The following is a 24,744-nucleotide window of genomic DNA, read 5'->3' on the forward strand; positions in this document are numbered from 1 at the left end:
GCTGTGTAGAACAACATGGACTATTCATGGAAAGGATGAGTCAGTTGTGGGAAAAACACTAGAGAAAGACTATCACCCCAAATTTCAGGGTGAAAACACACTGCTTGTTAACAGGAGCACACAAACTCAGTTAAACCAGAGAGGAAACTGCACACCAGGAAAAGAGCTGAAAGATATGCTCTGCCTTGGTTGATAATTCCAAAGGAAATTCCCCACCGATCATAGGCAATTACCTATAATTTTACCTCCATTATCACTGGATTTCTGACTTGGGTTTCTGTGGAAGTGTTTCACAGATGCCTTGAGGGGTCAGGGGCTTGGTTGGATTCTTTGTGGTTAGTCCTGACAGGCCCAAGCCAAACCCACCCACCTACATCAACGCTCCACCCCAAATTTGCATGAAATACTGATAACAATTTATAAATACTCCCCTTCCCTGTCCTTCCTTACACATCCATAGAGCAAATGTACTCTATCCATTGTTCCCAAGAGCACCTCTCCAGCCCAAATCCCAGTTTTCACAAACACAAACCAAAGAGACCTAAGACAATTATTCCATCAGTGCCTGCAATTCTGAGCTCCCTGTTCCCTGCCACTCACACAGCAATCTCACCTCAGCCCAGAGACTCCCTGTCCCCAAAGGGAAACACAACCTGATGGGGCACAGCTCTGGCACCACATTTCCCCTTGTTCCTGGAAAGCCCCAGGTAAATCCAGTCCCTCAGACCTTGCATCCCTGAACACCAGGAGAGCTGGAGTTTTACCCAGATCCCAGTGCCCTGCACAGCTGCACTGACACGAGCACAGGCTGATCGCTCTGCCCAGCACCATCCCTCATTTTCCTCCCATTGCTCCCCAAGCGTCCCCAAACCACCCCGTGTCTGTGCCGGGGCCAGTGCCTGCCCCGAGCCCAACCAGAGGCTGTCACCCAGCCCTGCACCAGCTCCCACCCCTGGGAGAGCTGGGAATGCACTGAGAGCTCAGCTCCCTGGGCTCCCCAACACCCAAACCAGTCCTCAGACACACAAATAATGCCCAACCTGCCGCTCCGGGCACAGCCAAACACCACAACTCCATCATCCCCAAGGAACTCTGGCAGTTACCTCTTCACCTCTGCCCTTTTCCAAAAGACACAAGTAGGACTGGGCTGTCAGAAATGGTATTCCCTAGGCAGTTCATCCCAGCAGAGAGGAGAAGAGGAACCCTGTGTCCCTCTGACTAACCCCACAGCATGGGCAGGACCGGCTGGGCTTTTTGTATTCAAAATTTTAAAATGAACTGAAGAACCTGAAAGGCAAAAAACACCACACACATAAGGTTAGAGCCAGTCAACACACACACAGACAGACACACTCTCAGACACCCCTTCTTCAGCTTACACTCTGACTGCAGCCCTTACTAGAAACACCCCTCCCAAAGAAGATGTTAAAGCATCTTCCGTCTGCTTCTCCTTGATGTGGAACAGTAGACCCTGGGAAAATTGGTAACATCAGTGACCATAGGGATCAAAATCTGCCTCGGGGACCTGCAAGACAGCATGAGGCAGTCTACAAGTAGCTGACAGCTAGGAGTTATCCCCACACCAGGCCCATAAGCTTTCTACCCAAAAGCCCACAGACAAGAGAGGAGAGTTTTAAAACTGTTCAAATGAGCCACGACTGAATGTGCCAGGGCAGGGCAGCTCCAAGCATAAGTGGCACATGGACACACAGTGCATCAAATATAAGCAAAGATGACACGAAGACTTGAGAGAACGCTTCAGAAGATAAATTCTTGAGACCAGGATGCTTTGAGACGACGGAAGCTATGGAACTACTGCAGTGAGGAGGGTCTAGTACACTGCATATAGAAGTCCAAGGGAATGGCACATGAAAAAAGATACTACCAAAACTGAGAAGGAAGACGGATAGGAACATCTTGTGTACTTCTGGTCTCAAAAAGCAAAACCATAAAGATGCCAGAATAAGCCCAATCCAGAAAAGTATGCAAGTACTCCCGCTGCCGATATGGCCCAGAACGATGCCTGTAAAGAACTGAGACATCACAAAGCCCTGTGACACTGAAGACAACGGACACAAACCACATCACATAGACACAAATTGAAACTGCCCAGCAGTTTCACCTGATGGGCCCAAGATTCCTAGTGCAAGATGAGCCAGAGGCCCACGATGCCGAAGGAAAGAAGGCTCTACGGCAGTAGTATGTGACAGTGAAATGTAAACTCCCTATGAGAAGTTAGTGCCAAAGCTGGTAAGAGGATGCTCAAGAAGTGCAGCAGGCCTAGAGAAGGAGGCAACGACTGCCAGGTGATACAAAGGGTTCCCTAGAGAAGGATTCTGCCGCCAAAGGCTGAAGTGACATCACAAAGCATGACCGACCGACAAATGGCCAAGATGCAAGATGCCCACGTGTTATGCTCAAGAGTGTGGCTACACTGAAGAGTAGGCAAAATTTAGACCATGGCAATCATGCCAGACCCGAAGGCAGGCTCCTCGGGTGAAAAGACGGACAATGACATCAAGACTCAAAATCCAGTGATGCGAAGCTCACGAGAACATGGAGATGGGTTGGAACTGCCCGGCCCGGCAAAGGCTCGAGTGATGCTGAAGAAAAACTCCCTTAACCTCCAAGGGGCCCGGCCCAATACAGCCCTCTCCTCTCAGCTAACTTCAAATTGCCTCCTGTGATTCCAAAGGTGTTTGCCTTCTCCCAGCCAACAGTCCCCACACTTAGCTCTCTGAAGACCAGCAGACGAAATCCATCCTCGACAGAAAACATTGCTTCAGCACCGTGGACGTCAATACATGGCCCACAGTCCACTTCGGCGGCTGCAAAAGACAGAACAATGACAAAATTCAGACTGTGATGACACGTCCCAGAAGTGACCCCTTGCACAACGCCCCTCTCCCTCATAACTGCCGAGGCTCATCGCTTACCGGCCGTTTCCAAACTTAGGCTCTGCACCTACTTGTGGTACCTAAGACAAAACAAGCTGTGACTATCGCCCTCCAGAAGAATAACACGCGGGCTCCCTCTGCACCGCTGGCCCAGGCTCACCTCAAATCTTCATCCGACTCCGGAGGTGGCCCGGACGATGCCTGCAAAGCAAAAAGGGACACGCTTCGCATGCTGCCACATACCTCTCACCTATCAGTCGCCCCACCTAAATGCCAACTCACCTGCTCGCCTCTGTCCCTTGGCATGCCTAGGGCAGCAGCAGCAGCACCTGCAGAGAAGCAAAGCAGAAAAACATGCTGAGAGACTGAAACCACAGCCTCCCCGCTCCAACTGAAGTACACCACACCCATACCTTAAGCTTGCACGCACCTGGCCTCCAGCATCCCCAGGGCCAGGACACCTTCCCAGTGGACCACCTAAAATGCACAAACAAAAACGGATGCTTAGAGCTGCACCAGAAACTGATACCCAAGCAGTAACAACTCATTCTGTCCACCAGTCACCGCTCACCTCGCTCCATCGACCTTGACCACTGCTATTCAGCATTACTTCCTACAAATAAAGATGAAGAACAAAGCTGTAACACAGTCACCATTTACACTTGCCCTGCAAAGACAAACGGTGACTGACCTTCCTGTGGGAACCACCTCACCTGGTATGGGGCACTCTGTCACAGGTTCAATCCCTCTGCAGCTGAAAGAAAGTTACGACAAAAGTCAAAGTACTGCATGAGAACTTACCAGCTCCAGACATCTTGTGTCAATCTAGAAATACCATCTTGAGTCCAACTAATCCCTACATTACAAATGTCAAGTCCCTAGGACTTATCCTATTACACCTACACCCAGACCATGTAGCAGGGCAAAGCAGCCCCGGCCCAAACACACAGACACCTGTGACACAGGAGATGACAAACAAGGGGATGCAACAAGGAGAGGAAACTCTCAGCAAGAAGAATTACCAATGAGATGACCTAGATGAGGCCGATGAGGCTCAAAGAACTCCGGCAGAAAAAGACCCTAACAGAAGGACTTATGCCAAGAACCGCAAAGATGGATGCCCGAGAACCGTACGGTTGGAATCCTCCACCTATCCTCGCATTCTCACAAGTCCTAATCTGTTATAATGGATCGTTGTGGTGCACAGCTGTCAATACAGCTCAGAACAAGACTGTAAAAGGTGTCTGACTCGATATTGCTAAAGAGAGATGCGATTCCGATGCATGTCCAAGCTTGCAAGTCAAAGGTTCAAGAGTACCAGCGTCGGGCCAAGGAATGCAAAGGAGACGCTAAGGATGATGCCCAGCATTTCTGATAAGCCCCTCAAAGGGGTAAGGCAGAAGACATGTGACACGATGCCCAAAAGACACAGAACACACAATAGACAAGTGACACAACACGCACCGAGACTGCTCTGCCCTGTACACCTCAGCATTGTGATCAAAAGTGAGACTTTCCCTTTACACGGCCTAAGGGGCCCTCTCGTGGACATCCCCATCTCCAAAGCTAATTCAAAAATCCCTCCCACCAAGTCCTGACCCAGCACACCACTCTCATCCCCCTCCCTGAGGTGTAGCCCTCGACTTAGCTCTCGGATATCCAGGGATGCAAATCCTCATCAGGTGCAAAAGAAGGCCGCCTCGTCCTCTGGGGAGTTCCTGCCCTCAGTGAGCTGTTCTCTCTTAGTCTACTACAAGAAAGAAAACCAAACATCAGTGCCTGAACTCAGCAGCACATCAGCCAAAACCCAACAATTCCACTACTCACCGTCTCCTGAGAACGCCCCGGTCCTCGGCTCATACACCGTGGCCGCACTCCAAGGCTGCCGGCGCAGGGTATACCTGGGTTAAAAGGAGACAAGGTGATGGGGCATTGCTGAAACTTGAGTGGACCCTCGCTCCTCCCTCCCTCCCCGAGTCGCTGCAACTCCTCAACCATTGCCAAAGGCTGCCCAGATGGCACCTTCAAACAGAAAAGGTACAGGCTTCATCGCAGAGTCCTGTAATAGTTCTGGAAGGCTCACAGGGGCAGCTCAAGGGTGATAAACTGGCTCCATCAGCTGGTCCATGAGGGGGTTCAGCCCCTGTAGGCATAATACGAGTGGGCCACCTAAAACACACAAATGGATGCTTAGACAATGCATGCTTTGAGCTGCCCCAGAATTTGGCACCCAAGCAATAACTGGTTGTGTCCACTGGTCACTGCTTACCTCACTCACTTGACCTTGACTGCTGATATCCAGGTTTACTTCCTAAAAATAAGGACAAAGAACAGCCCTGCAACATAACCACCATGAAACACCACCCCTGAAAAGCTGAATGATGACCAACCTTCCCAAGGGAGAAGGGGCAAAACAAAATGGAAAGGCACATACCAATGTAGTGTCCAAAAGTGCTGCATTGCCGAGGCAGGTTCCACCTGAAAGTGCTCGACTGTGACCTCTGTCTGGAAGGGTGTCTCTCATGTTGGAGTAGCAATTTGAATGCTGCAGACCACCTGTAAAACACAAAAAATCAAAGGCTACTTATAGTTTCATCACTAATACAACAACTCCAGTAACATCCAGTTCTGTGCTGGAATCAATACTCATCCAGCTCATGGTCCCCCCGGTGCCAATACCCTGCTGCTTCAAGCACTTCACATCTTCAAAATGAAAGTCCCAACAGTGAGGTAAACGTAGAGCCCAAAGTCAGGCCATAGCTTGGACTTCAGGCACCGACCCACCTCGTTGCTGTGCTCCTCTGGCCTCCTCTGTTCATATCAGGTTTACATCCTATCCATCTGCAAAAGAATTATTTGTCAAAGTTACCCAGACAGACAGGGAAAGCTTAGCCTTTCCCAAGTTCTCATTCCTCAAAGCAAACTGCCTAGGATCCCACAACAGTGGGCCTTAGGACAAACTACTATAAAACTGCAAGACACCACTGCACCACTCCCACATCTCCACTGAACACCACACAGACTGGCCACAGTCACTCTGTCCGAGGCATGGCTCAGGTGGCTAAGCAAAGCAAAAGGTTCCCTCTAAAGTCTCCTTTCTTCTCCACCTACCCCCCCTCAGGACTACTCTACAGGGCAGAGCAATTCCAGGCGAGACACAAACTCAACACATTATACTACAAACAGTAGGACACAAGGATGATAAAAAAAGCTCTCGGCAAGAAGAACGATGGCAAGAAGAAGAGACGACGCCAAAAGAGACAACCGAGGGTGTGGCAATGGTGGATGAAGGAGGCTCTAAGGAGCAGAAGAAAAGACTGTAACAGTGACCTCTTCTAAGAACTGTCAGTCACAGTGATCAAGATGGCTGTGAGAGACAATGCCACATTTAGAATGCTCCCATCTCCTGACAATCTTACAAGCCCCAGGACATTACAGCTCACGGCTGGAAAGGATGGATGGCAGTACAGCCGGGAACAAGGCCTCAAAAGACATCTGACTCAATGCTTCCAAGATGTGATTCCAAGATGCGGCCAAGCCCACTGGTAAAAGAACAAGTGACATTGGCATCCTACCAAGAAGTATCAAAGTTCAAGAACCTAGAGATGATGGCCAATGCTTATGATAAGCCCCTTAAGGATAAAAGGCACAGAGATCTGATCCGAGGGATGCCAGAAACACAAAACACACACGGGACGAGACAACACACACTGGAACTGCTCTGCGCTGCACACCCTACAGTTGCAATCAAAAGTAGGGCTACTCCCTTTAGCTTACCTAACAAGCCCCTTGGAGAGCATCCCTTTCCCCTACACTAATTTTTACATCTCTCCCAGGAATTTCCAACCCACTACCCTGCTATCATCCCATCTCTAGGTCCTGGCCCCCAACTTAGCTTTTAGGTGACCAACAATGTGAATCCACACTGGATGCAAAAGGAGTCCACCTCAGCCCTCTCCAAAGGCACTGTGATCACCAGGTTGGCATCTTAGTCAGCTATGACAAAGAAAACCAAAATCAATGCACCCGTGGAGTGGCATACAAGCCAAATCCCAACAAGTCAGCTACTAACTGGGACCCTGCTCCCACTCCCACTCATACTTACAGTCCTTAGCTTACCTATCAGAAGCCTCCATCTCCAATGTCATCTTGGACCCAGGGTAGCTTCCTCTTGCAGCAAAATGAATCTGCTGAAAAAACTGAAGTATCGTACCTGACACAATCTGGAATTTCAGGAAGTTGCCATGAACCATGCACTTAATGCTATCTTCTTCACAGAGTCTTCAAAGCCTCTATTACTTCAGATACCAAAAGTACCTGCTGAAAAAAAGCTGAGAAAACCCAAAAGACCCCCTTCACAGAAATAAGAAGACACCCTTACCCCAACTAACCCCACAGAGGAAATGGGCCTCTTTTACCCAGGACTGGGGTTAATATACCCCTGGCCAGGCCCGCCTCTCGTTCCCACAATGCCCGGGAAAAGGGAGGAGGCAATTTTACCATCAGGGATAAAAGCACTGGGAGGAGTTGTAGCTGTTTGGCTGCTCTGACTTAAATTCCAGGGGAGTAAGGGGCTCTGTAGGTGCCTTCTTTTTTTACTACAGCCACACCTGCCAAAAGAGTAGATAACAGGTAAGAGAAGAAGCTTCTTGTCTCAGCAGCATAGGCAGGTGAGTTGGGTAATTCCTTGTTAACATGTGTAATTGTTCATTAGTCATTCCTGGGTAGTATGCTGTAGGCAACTAAGTAGGCAAGAGAAGAATAGTAGTAGTATAAATGGTGTAGCTCCTGCTGGGGCTTCTAGTTAGGGCCATAAGTGTCATGAATAAGAACAAGAAAAGTAATGGACTCTTGGGCAGCATTAGGTTATATATGTACTGGGCTCGCTCCCTTGTGAGAGATTTGATGCCAGGGCATGGGTAGAAGTGTGGATTTAAACCCTTAAAATGCTGAAAAAGGGGAGTTTGCTTCAACTGAACCCCTTAAAATGAGGGAATAGGAGATGTTTGCCTTTACTAATGCTATTGTAACTAATGGGTTCTCCCTTCTGAATCACCTGAAATACTGCAGCCTTTGGTACTTCTTTACCTCTCTATCCTGCCCTTCAATCCTGTTGCAAACGCGGGGAAAACCCAAAACTCTGGGTTTTTTCCCCCCCTTTCCTTTTCATTTTGCCTCCTCTTTTCCTGCAGGTTTTGGACTATCCAGGCTTGCATGTGGATTAGACACCTTGGAAGCTCAGCTCCAGGTGGGGTTGCAGCGGTGTTGGAAACACCAGGGATTCCCCCGAGGTTTGGTGTGAGGAGCTGCAGCTTGGGAGGGGCTGGGATTTTGTGCAGTCTCTCACAGACTTAGAAAATAGCAAGAAAATCCTTCCTAGCAGCATTTCTCTATCTACAGAGTCCTGAGAGCAGGTTGGTACGGCCAGTGCTGGGACTCCGAAACAGTGACTAAATCCTGTTTTCAGGGCTTGAGGAAGAGAGCCAGTCCTGTGTGTTTGGGCTCACAAAGAGAAACTGAAGTGCTGCATTTTGCTGGACCTGAATTAAAGCACAAGGGCTGTGTTTTGATGCTCAAAGCGGGCTTTTCGGGCTAGGGCGAGTCTGTGTCCCTGAGCTCCGAGTCCTGCCTTAGGCACAGCCCGAAGCCGGGCTCCCCGGCCTCACGCAGAGCTCGGGAGCAGCGACTCAGCGCCGCGTCCGGGGCTGGCGGCAGAGCCCGGGGCCGCGTCGTGGGGCCCAAGGCGGGCTCCGGGAGGGGCTCAGGGCTGAGCGGAGCCCGGCCCGGCGCGTCGGGCCCGGCTCGGGATCCCGGGGCTGCCCGGGCGCTGGCACAGCCCCGGCTCCCCGCGGAGAGCCGGCCGGAGCAGGAGCGGCAGCGCCGGGCTCGGCCCCAGCGCCCGTCCCGGAGCGGCTCCTCCCGGTCCCGATGCCAGCCCCAATCCCGCCGGGGAAGAGGCGGCGCCGCCCGGGACCCGCAGCGGCCGCCGGCAGGACCCGGAGCCCCGGTCCCGGGAGCGGCCCCGGTGCGCGGGGCGGGTCCGGCCCGGGAGAGAGGGGCGGGGCCCCGAGCGATGGAGCCGCCCCCGTGCCGGGCAGGGCGGGCCCCGGGGCCGGGCGGGGCCGGGGCTCTGGGGCGGTCCCGGGCCCGGCTCAGGTGCGTGGGGCCGAGGTGTTTGAAGCCCCGGAATTCGCCCCCTGCCGCCATTTGCTCCCTTAGAGCCTGGGGAGGTTGCGGCCGGGCCGGCCTCCCCGGGCGTGGCCCAGGTGAGGCCCCCGCTCCCCCTCTTTCTCCTGCCCTTATACTCCTCCTTCCCTCTCTTCTTGCATGCTCACACCCAGTCCTCCCTGGTGGCCACAGCTCCTGGGGGTCCCTTATGGCTTCACACCCCTCCCTGGGTGTCCCCTCTGTGTCCCCCACGGCTGGTCTGGGCTGACCCCCCTGTCCCGCAGGATCCAGCCCGGGATGCTGCGCGGTGCTGAGCACTGAGGGGCACCATGGGGTGCGCGGCGTGGCCCCCCAGCCGTGGCCCCCCGCGTGGCGCCGGAGCCCCCTCGGTCGGTGCTGAGCGCTCCTTGATGGAATTGCAGTGAATGGAACAGAAGCCCAGCACCCTGGACCCGCTGTTGGAGCCAGAGGACACCCGGTGAGCTCCCACCCCAGCACGGGGACATGCGGCGGACACGTGTGGCACCACGCCTGGCGTGTCCCAGCACATCCCTGTGTGGCCCATACCTGGCTGTGCCCTCTGTGTCCGAATGCCGTGTGTGTCCCCAAGTGTCTCCATGTCCCAGTGCCCACTGTGTCTCTTGCGTCGTCGTGCCCAGTGTGCCTTCATGCATCCCTGCGTGGTCACGTATGTGTCCGTGCCCTGGGTACCCCCTGTGTCCCCATGTGTCCCTGTGTGGTTGTGTATATGTCCATGCCTCGTGTGTCCCTGTGTCCTGGGTGCCCTTTTTGTTCCTGTGCCCATGTCCCCGTCCACCCCATGTGTCCCCATTCATGTTCCGAACCTGGGTGTCCCCATGTCCTGTACATCCCCGTACCCCAGGTGTCCCCCAGCCCCGCTGTACCCCACATGTCCGCAAGTGTCCCTATGTCACGTTCTGGGTATCCCCACACGTGCCCATGTCCTGCGTGTCCCCCTGCCCCCCACATGTCACCGGCTAGGTCCATCCCCTGGTGTCCCTGTGTCCCCACGCCCACATGCCCCCACTCGTGCCCCGCCATGGTGTCCCCCCACTCGTGCCTCTCCCAGCCGCCCCCTCCCCTCACCCCCCACCCCCCCCCGGGACTATTTCGGGCCCCCGGTGGGGGGTGGCGGCCCGGGGTCCCCTTGGGCTGGAGCGGCCCCGGGGGATGCGGGGTCCCCGGGGCTCCCCCCCCGCAGGTGCCGATCCCCGCGGCCCCGGGCCCCCCCCCGCGGGGACGGGCGCGCGCGGACCCCCGCCGCCCGCCATTGGCTGAGCCCCGATGACGTCACTTCTCCGCTCAGCCAAAAGGACATTTTGTCTTTGACTGGGAAGGAGCCCCTCCCCCACCCTTTTCCTTCCCCTCCCCCACCCTTTTCCTTCCCCTCCCCCACCCCCCTTCCCTTCCCTTCCCTTCCCTTCCCTTCCCTTCCCTTCCCTTCCCTTCCCTTCCCTTCCCTTCCCTTCCCTTCCCTTCCCTTCCCTTCCCTTCCCTTCCCTTCCCTTCCCTTCCCTTCCCTTCCCTTCCCCCGCTCGCTCCCAGCCCCCCCAGGGCGGTGTCGTGTCCCGGAGGGGGGGGTCCCGACAGGGGTGTTCTGGGTGGGGGGGGTCCCCAGGGCCCTCTCCTACCCCCCCCATCCCGCACTCCCGGGCTGGACCCCGCCTGTGACATCGCTGCACTGGGACCCCTGGGTGGGGGCTGCCCATTTCCCAGCAGAGAAGGGGGTTCGAGGGGGGTTTTGGGGGAGCTGTTGGAAGTTTGGGGGGGTGCAGCGGGAATCCGTGGGCACCCTCTCAGCCTGTCACCCCCCTCCCGTAGGTGGCTGGATGGGAAGCGCAAAAGAAAGAGCAGCCAATGTTTGGTGAAGAGCAGCATGTCAGGTACGGGGACCCACGGCACCCCCCGAACCCCCCCGGGCACCCCATGGCCCTGCTGGGCACCCCCGGGTCCCCCGAGTACCTCATGTGCTCGCCGGGTTCTGCAGGCACTCCGTGTGAGCACTGTAGGGGCCTTGAGTCCTTACCAGGGACCCCTGGATACCCTTCGTGTTCCTTGTGGACATCTTGGGGTCCCCAAGTCTCTTCAGGCAAGTCAGGGTGCCACGGACACCCCATGTCCCTGGCAGGCACCCTGGGGGCCCCAAGTCCTTGCCAGGGTCCCCTGGCCACCCCATGTATGACCTGGGTCCCCCAAAGTCAATGGACATCCCTTGTCCCCCATGGTCACCCCAAGATTCCTGTGTCCATGCAGGTACCCCAGGGTCCCACGGACGCCTCATGTCTCGACCGGGTCCCCTGGAGTCCCACGGACACCCCTTATCCCCTGTGAGCACCCCAGGAACGCCAGGGTCCCGTGGACACCCCATGTCCCTGGCAGACACCCCAAGGTCCCCATGTCCCCCAGGCACCCCAGAGTCCCATGGATACCCCACTCCCATGTCCCCCCCTGCACCCCACATCCCTGCAGGGTCTGCTGGGGTCCCAGTCCCCCACATCCCCCTCGGCGCCTCGTGGGTCGGGGTGCCGCCATTGGGGCGGCAGCGCCCTGGGGTGGGCGATAAGGGGGGCCCTGCGGGCACTGCCCCCCGCCCTGCCCCATTCCCGGCGGGGAGCAGCCGGCGCCGGCGGGACCCGATGGGGGGCCAGGGGGGAACCCAAGCGTCCGGCTCCCGCCCATCCCCTGCACCCGCCCCGCTCCCGGAGGGAGGGAGCACCCAGGGACCCCCGCATCCGGCACCTGCAGAGCGCCAGAGTGGGCTCGAGGGGTGCCCACGCCTGGGTTTGTGGGATCCCGGGTGGGTGCGGCGGTCCTGGGGTGCTGGGGACACTCCCCTGAGTTACAGGTGCTCCATGCAGGGGGGACCCAGGCATCCGGTCCCTTTCCCATCCCTCTCACCCTTCGGGGATCCCCAATTCTAGCCCCCCCAAAACACAAGGGTGGGCTCCCGGGAGGGACATGAGGGGCCCAGGGTGCTGGGGACCGCCCCATGCATCATGGGCAATCTGTGCCTCAGTTTCCCTGAGCAGTCGGTGGTGGGGAGGCTGGGGGGACTCTGGTGGGGGGCTGGTTCCTGGCCTGCCAGGCGGGGGGACCACGGACAATGACAGGGACAGTGGGTCTCTGTGTGCCAGGGGGACAGGGACCCCCCCCGCTGCCGGTTCCCGGCCAGATAATGGGATAATGGGGGCTTTATTGGCGTGGGGGGCTCAGGCACCCCCCCCCCACACCCCCAGTGTTAACCCTTCCCGTGCCAGGGCAGGGGTAGTGGTGGGGCAGACAGTGGGTGCAGACAGAGGGGAAACTGAGGCACAGGGAGGGGAGGGCTTACTGGGGGTCCCTGGCATGGGGTGTGTGGGGTGTCCCTGATGTGAGGCATGCAAGGGGGTCTCTGACTCAGGATTCCTGGAGGATCCCTGATGTGGGGTGTGTGGGAAGGTCCCTGCTACAGGGTGTTCCAGGGGTCCTTGACTTGGGGTGCCCTGAGGGTCCCTGTCATGGGAATCCCTGTCATGGAGCACCCCATGAGTCCCCGCTGTGGGGGTCCCTGCTCTGGGGTGCCCTGGGGGTCCCTGACCTGGGGGTCCCCGCAGGGTACATCCCTAGTTACCTGGACAAAGATGAACAGTGCGTGGTGTGCGGGGACAAGGCCGCCAGCTACCACTACCGCTGCATCGCCTGTGAGGGCTGCAAGGTGACTTGGGGCAGGGGGCTAGGGGGGCTCAGCAGTGCTCACTGGGTCACTCCCCCATGCCCTCCCCAGGGATTTTTCCGTCGGACCATCCAGAAGAACCTGCACCCCACCTACTCCTGTGTCATCGACAAGATCACCCGCAACCAGTGCCAGCTCTGCTGCTTCAAGAAGTGCATCTCCGTGGGCATGGCCATGGACTGTGAGTTGGGGGGCGTGGGGGGGCTCGGCTGGGGGGCAGGTTGGGGTCCCGACACCCTGGGGCACATTGGGGTACCCGGAGTAGCTGCAGGACTGGGCTGGTATGTGATGCAGCAGTGGGGTAGAATGCATGAATGGGGGGTCCTAGCTGACTGGGGGGCATCCCAGATGATAGTGGGGGGCTTTTGGGAGGTGGGTTGGGGTCCTGGTGCTATGGGGCAATTTGGGATGCCCAGAGCAGCCACAGGAGGAGGCTGGGGGGGGTCACCATGGGGTGCTATGCTGCAGCTGTGGGATGCATGGATGGGGGGTCCTGGCTGATGTGGGGGGATCCTGGCTGATGCTGGGGGTCTGGCAGTGGTGCTGGATGACTCGAAGCGGGTAGCCAAGCGGAAGCTGATCGAGGAGAACCGGGAGTGGCAGCAGAAGGAGGAGATGATCAAGTCCCTGCAGCATCGCCCCAGCGCCGAGGAGTGGGAGCTGATCCGCCTTGTGACAGAAGCCCACCGCAGCACCAATGCCCAGGGCAGCCACTGGAAGCAGAAGCGGAAATTCCTGGTGAGGGGATGCAGTGGAGGGACTCTGTCACCATCTCGGTCCCCCACCCTGGCCCCCAGCCCTAGCCAGGATCTGCTGAGCACTCACACACTCAGCACACACATGGTGGCAGTGCCAGGGTTTGGGATGTCACCGGTGTCCTTGGGCAGTCGAGGGGGGTTGGGACATTGCCCAGTGTCCTTGAGCTGGTCACCCCTAAAGGGTTCAGGGGTGAGCAGTGACCAAAGGGGACAGCTGTGCCCGCGGGTGGCCCTGGCCCTGCCATTGGCCCTGTCACTGGCCCTGTCACGCAGCTTCCTCTTCTGGCTGCTGCACTGGCCCTGCCACGAGTGTTCCCCGGTGACATGGAGGCCCCAGAGGGGGGGCAGGGTCACATCACACCCCCCGGGGTGTCTCAGGGAGGGGGGACAGGGTCACACTGCACCCCCTGCCACTGTCCACCGTGGGGGTCCCAGAGTGGGACACGGTCACACTGCACCCCCAAACCCCACTGTCCATTACGGGGGACACAGTCACACCACACCCCCCCAATGACCCATCTGCTGTGGGGGTCCCAGGGGTGACACGGCCACACCACGTTCCCCAATGCCACCGTGGCAAGTCCCTCTCTGCCTTCAACCTGGATGACACCGAGGTGGCCCTGCTCCAGGCTGTGCTGCTCATGTCCTCAGGTGTGCGTGCACACCAGTAGTGGGGGAATGGGGTGGGTACCCCATGCCAGAGGAATCAGGGTTGGGTGTTGGGTGGGCACCCCAATGCCCAGAGTTCTCACTGTCCTGGGGAGGTGTTGGGTGGGCGCCCTGATGCCAGAGATCCCCAGCAGCTTCAGGGGGAATTGGGAGGGCACCCCATGCCCAGAGGCTGTGCACGGGGATTGTTGTGTTGGCACCCCCTTGCCCACAACCCCCAGCACGTGGAAGTGCACTGGGTGTGCACCCTAATGCCCAGAGTCCTGACTGTCTTGGGGGTGTGTTGGGTGGGCACCCTGATGCCAGAGCCTCACAACATCTTCAGGGTGTGTTGGGTGGGAAACCGTGCCCCCCCTGGATTTTGGGGGGGTTTGGAGTGGGCACCCCAATTCCCAGAGCTTCAGGCAGCTGTGCCAGGCTGGGAGGGGTCCCAGGAGCATGAGGTGGGCACCCCAATCCCTGGTACCCAGGAGCACAGGTCCCCTTGGTGCCCTGGGGCCCCCTGCCAGGCTGACGTGGGTCTGTGGGGTGGGCACCCCAACACCCAGGGGGTGCATGGGACACTCAGCCCTGTGGGAGGGAGAATCCCTGCAGGTATGGGATTGGGAGAGGGACTCTTCCATGGGCAATGAGTGCCAGGACAAGGAGAGGTTTAAACTGAAAAGGGGAGATTGTGATGGGGTATTGGGAAGAAATTCCTCCCTGTGAGGGTGCTGAGGCCCTGGCACAGGCTGCCCAGAGAAGCTGTGGCTGCTCCATCCCTGGAAGTGTCCAAGGCCAGGTTGGACAGGGCTTGGAGCACCCTGGAATAGTGGAAGGTGTCCCCGCCATGGCAGGGGGGTGGAACTGAGTGAGCTTTAAGGTCCCTTCCCACCCAAACCATTCCATGATTCCACAATCCCCTGATGATTCCCTGATTCCCGCAGACCTGACGGGGCTGATCTGTGTCGAGAAGATTGAGAAGTGCCAGGAGATGTATCTGCTGGCCTTTGAGCACTATATCAACTACCGCAAACACAACATTCCCCGCTTCTGGCCCAAGCTGCTGATGAAGGTGATGGATCTGCGGGGGGGTAGGAAAGCAGAGACCCCCCCAGTTTCTTTCTCTCTCCCCCACACTCTCCCTTTCTCTCCCAGCCTCCCTCCTACCCTCTCCCCAGTGCCTCCCACCCTCTCTCCCAGCTCCCCTGTGCATCCCCGATCCCCCCAGCCCTCCTTTCTCCCTGCTCCCCAACCCGACTCCCCTCTCTTCCCCCTCTCCCCCTCATCTGTCCATCATCCTTTCCCCCCCTCGTTCTCCCCTGTTATCCATAGGAAGGAAAGCCCGGTGCCCCAGTGTGTCAGGTGCAGAGGATGAGCTGTCCAGGTGCCGGGGGCGGGCGGGGCTCTCCCGGCGCGGGGCCGCCCCCGGGCACCGAGTGCCGCCGGTGCCGTGGGTCGCGTGGCTTCTCCGGTCCCCTCGCACCGTGGAACGGCGCCAGCCCGGAGCGAGTCCCGGTAATGGGCGCTGGGGAACACGTGTGGCTTGAATGGAAAAAAACCCAACCCCGACCTCCCAGGCTTTTTGCCTCGGGGCTTTGTTGCTATTGCCTGAGCCACGCCTTTAAATACCGACGAGGGCGCCTGCTGGAAGCGGTGTTCCGTGGTTTTTGTACTCTCTATTTGTGGTGTTCATTTTTATCTGGATGCACAGTTGGGCTTTTTGGGCAGAAGGTGCCCCTCAAACCACAAGGCTCGTTTCAACCTTGTATTCTATTGTTTGGACGATCCAGGGTGGGTGAGGACTTTGTCTTGTTACCGTACTAGGGAATGGAATGCAGGAGGTTCTTACAATTTTGGTATTGAAGTTGGAGTGTTGAAGGATATCGGTCTGATGGTAGTCTTAACCTATGAGTTACAGGCATTTGTAAAAAAACTTCAGCCTTTCCTTCCAGCAGCCCTATACATCTAAAAGCACGTGCATTTCTTAACAAGTCTCTGTGTCATAGTGACTTTAAAAATTAAAACACGTGTGTTCTGCCTTACCTAGGACTGGGGCTTTTTTCTACAAGTTCAGTTTGAGCAGATGTTCTTGTCTGTGCTTTTAACGTGAATGGCCTTGATTTTGCAGCAAAGTCAGTGAGATGGCACCTGAATGCAAGGGTTTGGGTTTGTGAAGCTTTGCAGAATGATGGCCTATATTTATATTTCTTTCAGAAACTCTCCGTATGCTGCACACAAACCTAATTTAGAGAGTTTTACTGAGACAGCAGATTCAAGCCCTCATTGTTAGGGGACGTCTGTAATGCCATTGTCTGCTTGACATTAATTCTTCCAGCTGTGCATCTATGTATTGTAATTGCCCTGACTTTTTTGGTCACAGTTTGTTTTCTGCAGTGCCCTCGTGCCTGCGCAGCACTCGCGATGCTGCCGTTGAACCTGGGCTGTGTGACAGATGGGGCTGTCCTGTATCAGAAAGTTACGGGAATGTATGTAGACGTCAGATGGAATGCTGGTCTCTCTGCTCACCCTTGGCTCTGTAATTTCGTCATCCAGCCATGGAGGACCTGTGCAGCCATAACTGGCCAAGGTAGTGGGGGAGCACAAGCTGCAGCTCTGCAGGAGATAAGGGACCTCTTGCCCACAGCAGAAACAGCAAGTAAGTGCAATTCTCAGAACTCTTTACTGCGCCCTTAACTGCAGTATTTCCCTGCTCTATAATCTGGCCAAAGTTAGGTAGGTTTTAATAGGGATAGACACATTTCTACCACAAAGGTCACCTCTCTGCCAGATTTCAAAATTTCCCTTCTGAAGCTAGAGATCCTCATGTAAAAGGTTGCCTGAATTTATGTAACATGTGCCAAGCAGTCTATTTTTCCTTTAATAATATTCCTGGAAATAGTGGAACTGTTTTGGCTAAAGCAGATGCTGAACTGTTCAGAATGAAATTCTCAGAGCTAAAATCTGGCCAAGTAGAGTAACGTGCCATTTTGTTAACACTGGGGAAGGCTGAGCTCCATGGCAGCAGGGAGGGGAGGTGGCACTGCTGGTCGGCAAACCAAGGAAAGCAACAAGCACTGCTTTTAGGAAACTGCCAGCTTGAAGCCAGTGAGGAACATCCTTGGGCTCCTGCACTCTGTGTTTTTATGTTCACCTTAAATAACGAACAGAGAAACCCAGAGGCACCAGCGCTACTTCCAGTTACCTTGAACTGCTTAAACACGTAGTTTAAATCACCCAGGCTCCGTTCTCCCCACCTGTATTGCTTCTGGGCTTAAGGCTGGATGTATCTATGGAATCTATAGTTATGTATTGGAGTTTGGCCTGAAGTAATTTGTGTTGCCAACTTGGTACTCTTTCCCCGCCCTGGAAGTCCATCTGCAGAACCCCTCTGTGCCAGACAAGAGAGTCCCCCATAGATGTTTCACTATACAGTTATATCTTTTGGTCAAAGCCTTACAGGGCTATGATGTGAATGAGGACAAAGCTCTGTTTTTCTTCTTTGCTCTCTGCCCTGTCTTCTTTCTCTGTATTTTAGGACCCAAGTAACAGGGCCATAAAGCTCCTGTTCTGCTTCCTGGTTGTGTCACCGAAACTGCAGGAAAAACAAAAAAGCCTCCAGCAACATTTTTAATGTTAGAGAGTCAAGGCACTACTTTATTCTCTGGCCAGGATGTAGCACAGAAATCATCTCATCCACACATAGCCCGGGTGTGCCGAGAGAATCATTCCATGACACATGACCTTTACTAGAATTTTCAGATCTTTTTTACAGTCAAAACTCATAGAAACGAATTGGATCAGTGTTCATTGGTCTCAAGTTGTGTAGTTCCTAGTATCTGGTCTCCTATTAGATCTGTGTTTCTTCGCTTCTGATGTTAATTAGATCTTCAGGGGTAGATGTTCTTAGATGGCCGCTGACATCTGTTCTGGTGATGTTCCCTCAATGGCTTTATCTTATTGGGGCTACTCCTAGTCTTTTGAAATGCTAAACCCATCAGGCCTCACCTAGAGAAACAATGCCCTGGAAAGAAGCTTCAGTTCCCTTTCCCTGAGGCAAAGATGAGCAAACCTGGCCAAAGTCATATATAAAAAATTTTTAAACTGGTATGTTTTCCAACAGTTGTATATAATGCTTTATTACATAAATGGGCTGGGAAAAGCTCTGGTACCCCTTACCAAGTTGGCTTTGTCTCAGACAATGCTGTTATTTTGGGGCTAGACATGAAGCTCCTGTCTCTGGAATTGAAAATGAATATAGGAATGACTGAACAAACAAACCTGGTACACTCTTAAAAAATTGTGTGCCCATTGACCTCAGCACCCCAAGCTGGATTCCCATGCTCTTTCCAAATTCTTGCCGTTCAAGTCCTTTCCATGCGCTCACTTGCTACTCAAACTTTTTTTTTGTTTTGTTTTAAATGATACTGGTACCAGAGCACGGGCACAGCACTTCTATGAGCTGCACAGCACTTCTATGAGCACTTCTATGAGCTGTGAATATCTCTTTTTATGGATACAGTGTGTGCATGCTGTGGCTTTGGGCACAGGGTATGTCAGTGCTAGTGCAAGGCTAATAACAGCCTCTAAAGATAATTTGAGAAGTTGCTTACCTTTCCCCAGGGAACAGGACATGTCTTTGTATTTCCACCTTCAGATACACAACCCACTTGTGGGCTTGACTGCATAGCAAATAGAGTGTGAGAGTCATCCTTGTTTATATGGATTTTTTTTTCCCCCTCTCTCCTTTATGTTTTGCTTTGCCCTCTCGTTTGCTTTCTGCCTGTTTTCTCTGAGGCTAGTGATTTCTTGGCAAGTTATTGTTCATAATCAAAGAAAGGTAGTGGGCAAGCAGCAACTGCTGTCTTAGGTAGCCCAAGCTGATCCTGCCGCTGCTTCGGCAGGAGAAAGCAGCTGTTTGAGAAGAGCACAGCTGTCCTGGGCTTTGTGCACACACGGGCTGCTCAGAGCAGCCCCTTGACCCCATGCTGGCTCTGTGACCTCTGCCACTCTGACTGGTAACAGTGATGGCAGTTTGTGTTGAGGCTTTGTTCTCTGCTCCACAGAGAGAAACATTAAAGTGCAGAGTAACTAAGTGGCTTTTCAAAGGCTACAGAATGAATCAGTGAATGAATAACAACCCCCAGCGGCTCCAGGCCCCCTTCTCTCTGCAGAACAATGCCTTTCTCCCTGTGTGAAGATGTGCACGTAGGATAGGTTGCATACAGAATTATGTATTTCAAAAGAAATTTGAATATTAATATTTATATTGTAGTGATGCCACTGTCCTCTAGGCTCTGTAAATAGCAGCACCACAACAATGTGAATTATTCCTTTTATGCAAAACCCTGCCCAGTGAAATAGCTTGCCAATACAAAATAAAATTGCTGCACAAAAGTTTGACAGCTACATTCATTATATATGTCAATCAAAGGATCCTAAAAGCTTTATTGTCCCTGTACAGAGTCTGAACAATCTGCTAGCCCAATATGCCGCAAAGCTATTTTCTCTCTACTCCTTTCATTTAAAAAATAGCCACCAATAACTTTTGACAAACAGTCTGAGAAAACTGCATGAGCAGCAAGGAAATCTTAGATTTTCTTGGCTATCTGTGGGCTGGAGCCTTCCACTCACTGGGCTCTTTCAGATGTCACAGTAGATGAGATCTGGTCAGAAACACGGAGCCCTAAAATTACTCTACAAAACCCAGGCTGGCTGGGGTCGTGGGGAGGGCATGGGGAGGTAGGGAGGAGAACTTAATGCTGAATATAAATGAATTAAATAATTTTTGGTTAAGGCTTTTTGTTGCTTTCCCAGGTATGGGACATTCAAGCTCCTCTGTCCCAGGTCTCCCCCAGGTTAGGCTGGACCTGTCTTGATGAGCTCTTGCTCTCATCAGACCACCCTACAGCTTGGGAGTGTGAGGCCACGTGTATTTCGGCTGGATTCCCTTTTTCCATCGCGCTCGGTCCTGCGAAGCCCAGCTGTCACTTATGGCTCGAGGTGTTGTAAGCGGGGCAGGGGTCGGGCGGGAGCGGGGCTGTGTCCCGGGAGGCGGGTCTGGCGGCCGGTGCTCCCGCACGGGCGGTGGGGCCCAGGCCGGGCCCTGCCGGGAGCGAGGGCCCGGCAGCCGCAGCGCTGCGAGCCCAGCGCGGCCCCGCGAGGGAGCAGCCGGCGCGCCCCGCTCCTGCCCGGCCCTCACGCAGGCCGCCAGAGCCTCCCCGGGAGGGACGGACCCCACACCTTCGCTCGGCCCTGGGGAGGCCACATCTGGAGTGCTGTGTGCAGTTCTGGGCTCCTCAGGACAGGCGAGACATGGAGCCTCTGGAGAGGGTCCAGCTTAGAGTAACAAAGATGATTAAGGTGAATCTCATGTATGAGGAAAGGCTGAGGGTGCTGTCCCTGGTCAGCCTCAAGAAGAGACGCCAGAGAGGGGAACCTCATCAAAGTCTATCAGTATCTGAAGGGAGAGTGCCAAGAGGATGGAGCCAGGCTCTGGTTGGGTTTTGCCCAACAATAGTACAAAAGGCAGCGGGCAGAAACTGATGTACATGAGCAAGAACTTTACTGTGTGGATGACCAAGCACTGGAACAGATTGCCTAGAGAAGTTGTGGAGTCTCCCTCTTTGGAGGTTTTCAGAAGGTATCTGGACACAATCCTCAACAACCTGCTTTGGGGGACCCTTGCATGTCTGGGAGCTAGGTGACCTCCAGTGGTCCCTTTCCAATCTTTAACCATTCTGTGAAAGTGTGACATTGTAATCTTGTGCCATGACAGACCAGACTAAATCTGATTTAGGAGGGTGTCATAACTTTGATGTCTTTGTTCTGGGCTGTAGCTTAAATTGTTTCACAATTCAAAATATCTTGGAGGTTGGTTGTTTCCTGTAAGCCCTCAGCTTGCTTCTTAGCATGTGCTGGTGCATGGCTTTGCTCTCAGACCCTGGTCATGGGCAGTGCAGCAGCAGTACCTCAGGAGGTTACTTCCTGCATGCATATCTGCCTGTGCCTTTCTGACAGCTGCTTTTGGGAGGAGATGCTGCTCCTGGCCTGTGCTAAAGGGCTGACCTAAAAGTGTAAAGAATAGCCTTGCTCTTGTGTTTGGGAGCGAAGCATGGGGATGCTCTGTGAGGATGCGTGCAGAGGAGATACTGCAGCAGGACTGCTGATCGTGACAACTAGTGCTTCTACTGAAAAAGCCTGGTGAAGAAACTGGTAAAATGGAAACTTTTAAAGAATTGAGGTGTTAATTCATGTGCTGAGAAAGCTGTGCTGCCCACTTACCATCCCAAAAACTGTGTAACATTTCCCTGAGGTGCACTGCTTGCTGCTGCATCATTGCTATGTCTTTGATCACAGGCAAAATTACCATGCTTTTGTAATCAGTAGACTCCACAAGTAGTTTCAAGATACATGGGAGTATATGGGAGTAAAAAGACATAGACTGACACTTCTCACAGTGTTGAAGTTTACATGGTGTGGTGTGTTCTCTCCCCATGCAGCATTGCCCTCCTGTACAGAGCCCTTTTATTCATGTTTTAAATAATTACCACTGTTGTGGCAATGGCATAGAAGTTGTTTCAGTGCAATTTGTGGCGAGCACCAAATATTGTGCAACAGAATGTCTGTTACCTGTGACAACAGCTACCTTTCATAACTACCTTTGATTTCAGGTTTGCAAGACTGGACTAAGCTGAATGTAGGTGGTGCTGACAGGATGCAAAAAGGCTTTCTGTAAGCAGAGTGGGCTGTGCTTTTCTCGCTAGTCCACCTCTGGCCAAGGACGTACTTTGTAGTGTGTGGGTGCAATGGTAAGGACACTGCAAATACTTTTGCTCCTATGGTAAGGCTAGGAGCTTGGTGTTGTACGTGGAAAAAAAGCCTTCACAAGTCTGAAGCTTCTGCTGTGAGCATCACTGCTTCATCTTGTTATTCTGGCCCTAAAGGAAACCCTCCTGAAGGAATGCTGTAGCCAGCCCCTCTGTTTCTGTGAACAGGAGGTAGCGGTGGCTTCCCAGGGGGGATAAACCAGTCTTTGGTGCTTGCCTGTCTCACTTCTCTGCCTTGTGGGAAAGCGTTATGAATCCCTCTGTTTGGGTGATTGCTCACGCTTCTGCACCCTCAGACTTCATCTGTAAACTTTTAGCAGAAATTATGCACTGATGCTGGGATGGTTCTTGCCAGCTAGGAACTGTTTTCCAGTGTCACTCACTTGTAGTTGGCATGGGGAACTGCTGTGGCATTTTCTCGATGTTTAATGTGACCTAATTGTGTACTTCCACTGTCTGGGAGGATCAGCTCTTCTGGTGTGACAGCTGCCATAAAATCAGCGGTGCGTCTCCGGCATTTGCAGCTGGTTGCAAGGCACAAGTTCCTTGATTTTGCTGCATCAGCCCGGTGAAACCTTGCGGGGCTGTGTGTGCAGCCAACTGCCTTTTGTTACGCCTGGTAACAGCTTGGCAATATTAAAAAAATGTAACCTCCAGCTGTTTAATTGGCTCTAGGGAAATAAAAAGGCTTCCTAATAATCTTCATATTTACTTGGCACGTTTGGTTTGAAAGCAGATGGGTTGATTTACGAGATAAATGACAAAGCAAGAGGAGAAAAAGTGTGTCAGTGGCTTTACCATTAGAGAGGAAGGCATTTCTGATATGTGGTTAATCACGATTAACCTTTCTAGGTTTTGGTTTTTTTTACAAGTCAGCTTCTTGGACCTTCTGCCCGCCAGCTTGCTCAGCCAACTGATTCCCTCAGTGCCCATTGTCACCTCTCCCTATGACCTACAGGTAGGGGAAGGTGCAGAGCTGTAATGAAGGAGAGGGGCTGAGGTGGCCATTCCTTCTCAGTTGTGCCTTCTTTGCCCACTCCAGACTTGTGCAAGAGCCTCCCCCTTGCAGCACTCACCCCCTCCCCGTGGCCAGACCAGTAAATCCCTATGTCCTTTTGGATGGGCTGGGAATGCTCCTTCCTGAGGCACTGCTGCTTGAGGCACTGGCACTGAGCAGAGCAGGTTCTCCAAGCAGGCTGGTGCTGAGGCTGTGCCCTCCCTGCCAGAACCATGCACCCCTCTGCCCTGGCAGGCAGCTGGCAAGTTGTGAAATATGGTTCAGCACTTTTTTTTTAATATTAACTTGTGCAGCTGTCTTGGAAAGGATTAGAAATCAGTTCTGGAAAAGACTATGGTAGATTTTAGTGAAGAATTCTGCTGTGTCTTTAATTATTTATAAGCATCAGGATATAAGGACACCGTGTTAACCCTTCAGCAGTGAGAAAGATTACAAATAATCTAATCAATGACATACGCAAATTTACAGATTGAGTAGGTTTAGTTGCAAGTTCTGAGACTTAGAAGTGAGGAAATACCAGAAATAAGGTTTCTGCTTATTATTTTGTATGTCAGCGTGTTTGGTGAGGCAACTGGATTAGATGAACACTGTATGACCCTTTCGACTGAAAGACACCATTCTACATTTCTGATGGCACAGGCCTCTCCTAAGGGCTCACAGATTTGCTTACCACCCCTGCTGGTTGCTCTCACCACCTTTCACTAGTGGGTTTTGCTCAGGGGATGCATCAAGGGCAGGTTCATGCCCACAAGGCTCCTGCTCTATGGCCCCAGGGCCAGGCAAGGCTGCAGCAGCACTGTGGAGGGGTTACTGGTTTTGGCAGCTGAATGGTGGCAGGAAAAGCAGCTTCCCTCCCTGCCACGTGTTTCTAAAAGGCTGCTGAATAAGTCAGGGAAGCCAAAGTAAGGCTCCTTTTTGGGCTCAGAAACCTCTGTGCTAGAAGAACCTGTCCCTGCCAGCTAGGGCCCCCCTTGTCCTGCCCATGGTGTGGGTAAGTCACAGGCTCCTCTTCTCTGTGTTGGGATGAACTGCCTAGGGAATGCTGTTTCCAGCAGCCTGGTGTGCTGGAAAAAGGGAGAAGGGAAGAGGGAATGTGGTGCCAGAGCTGCGTGCCATCGGGTTGTGTTTCCCTCTGCGGACAGAGAGTCTCTGGGCCGAGGTGAGATTGCTGGGAGTGCTTGGATGAGCTGTGCAGGAGACAGGGAGTTGGGGATTGCAGCTGCTGCTGGAACCATTGCCTTAGGTCTGCTTAGTCAGTGTCTGTGTGAAGTGGGATTTGCGCTGGAGAGGTGCTGTCGGGAACAAAGAGCGGAGTAAATCCTCTCCGGGGATGCGCAGGGAGGGAGTGAGTTGCAGGGAAGGAGAGTATTTCTAAGCCGTGTCAGTATTTCCCTGAAAGCGGGGCTGGAGCAGTGAGGGGGGTGCTTGGGTTTGGCCTGGGCCTGTCAGGAAGAGCCATAAACGAGCCAGCCCAGGCCCTGACGCCTGCGTGGATGTTTGACACACTTCTACAGAAAGCCAAGGCAGTCATGAATGCAGAGGACAAATTGTAGGCGACTGCTTACGATCTGTGGGGAATTTCCTTTGGAATTACCAGTCAGAGAGTGCATGCAAGCAGAGCACATCTTTTGGCTTTTTCTGGTTTGTCGTCTCCTGTCTGGCTATAGAGAGTTTTGTGCGCTGCTGTTCAGGA

At 53.8% G+C, this 24,744-nt stretch overlaps 1 protein-coding gene and 2 long non-coding RNA genes across 10 annotated transcripts; 1 reads left to right on the plus strand and 2 right to left on the minus strand.

The window, feature by feature from the left end:
• Positions 1 to 3,465: 3,465 nt before the first annotated feature.
• LOC138100649 (uncharacterized) lies at positions 3,466 to 5,082 on the minus strand. Its single transcript, XR_011146878.1, has 3 exons — positions 4,725 to 5,082; positions 3,611 to 4,644; positions 3,466 to 3,510 (listed from the first exon to the last, which is right to left on the minus strand). It is a non-coding gene; the product is annotated as an uncharacterized lncRNA (long non-coding RNA).
• A 595-nt stretch (positions 5,083 to 5,677) lies between these two features.
• Positions 5,678 to 7,285, minus strand: LOC138100646 (uncharacterized). Its single transcript, XR_011146876.1, has 3 exons — positions 7,017 to 7,285; positions 6,809 to 6,893; positions 5,678 to 5,738 (listed from the first exon to the last, which is right to left on the minus strand). It is a non-coding gene; the product is annotated as an uncharacterized lncRNA (long non-coding RNA).
• A 140-nt stretch (positions 7,286 to 7,425) lies between these two features.
• On the plus strand, positions 7,426 to 23,988 carry LOC138100652 (thyroid hormone receptor alpha-like). Of its 8 annotated transcripts, none has more exons than XM_068998526.1 (7): positions 7,426 to 7,529; positions 9,350 to 9,543; positions 10,908 to 10,969; positions 12,680 to 12,979; positions 13,337 to 13,536; positions 15,152 to 15,279; positions 16,588 to 19,547. In XM_068998526.1, the coding sequence occupies exons 2-6, from the start codon at positions 9,491 to 9,493 to the stop codon at positions 15,155 to 15,157; spliced, it is 621 nt and encodes a 206-aa protein (XP_068854627.1). In that variant the 5' UTR covers positions 7,426 to 7,529; positions 9,350 to 9,490; the 3' UTR covers positions 15,158 to 15,279; positions 16,588 to 19,547. The 8 variants fall into 8 exon arrangements, with proteins under 8 accessions (XP_068854627.1, XP_068854629.1, XP_068854630.1 ...); XM_068998528.1 differs by lacking the exon at positions 7,426 to 7,529 and adding an exon at positions 8,986 to 9,163; XM_068998529.1 differs by lacking the exon at positions 7,426 to 7,529 and having other exon boundaries at positions 9,296 to 9,543; positions 16,588 to 16,863; positions 17,743 to 19,547.
• Positions 23,989 to 24,744: the final 756 nt, after the last annotated feature.

Source organism: Aphelocoma coerulescens, unplaced genomic scaffold (genome assembly GCF_041296385.1).
Source record: "Aphelocoma coerulescens isolate FSJ_1873_10779 unplaced genomic scaffold, UR_Acoe_1.0 HiC_scaffold_123, whole genome shotgun sequence".
In the NCBI taxonomy this organism is placed as follows: Eukaryota; Metazoa; Chordata; class Aves; order Passeriformes; family Corvidae; genus Aphelocoma; species Aphelocoma coerulescens.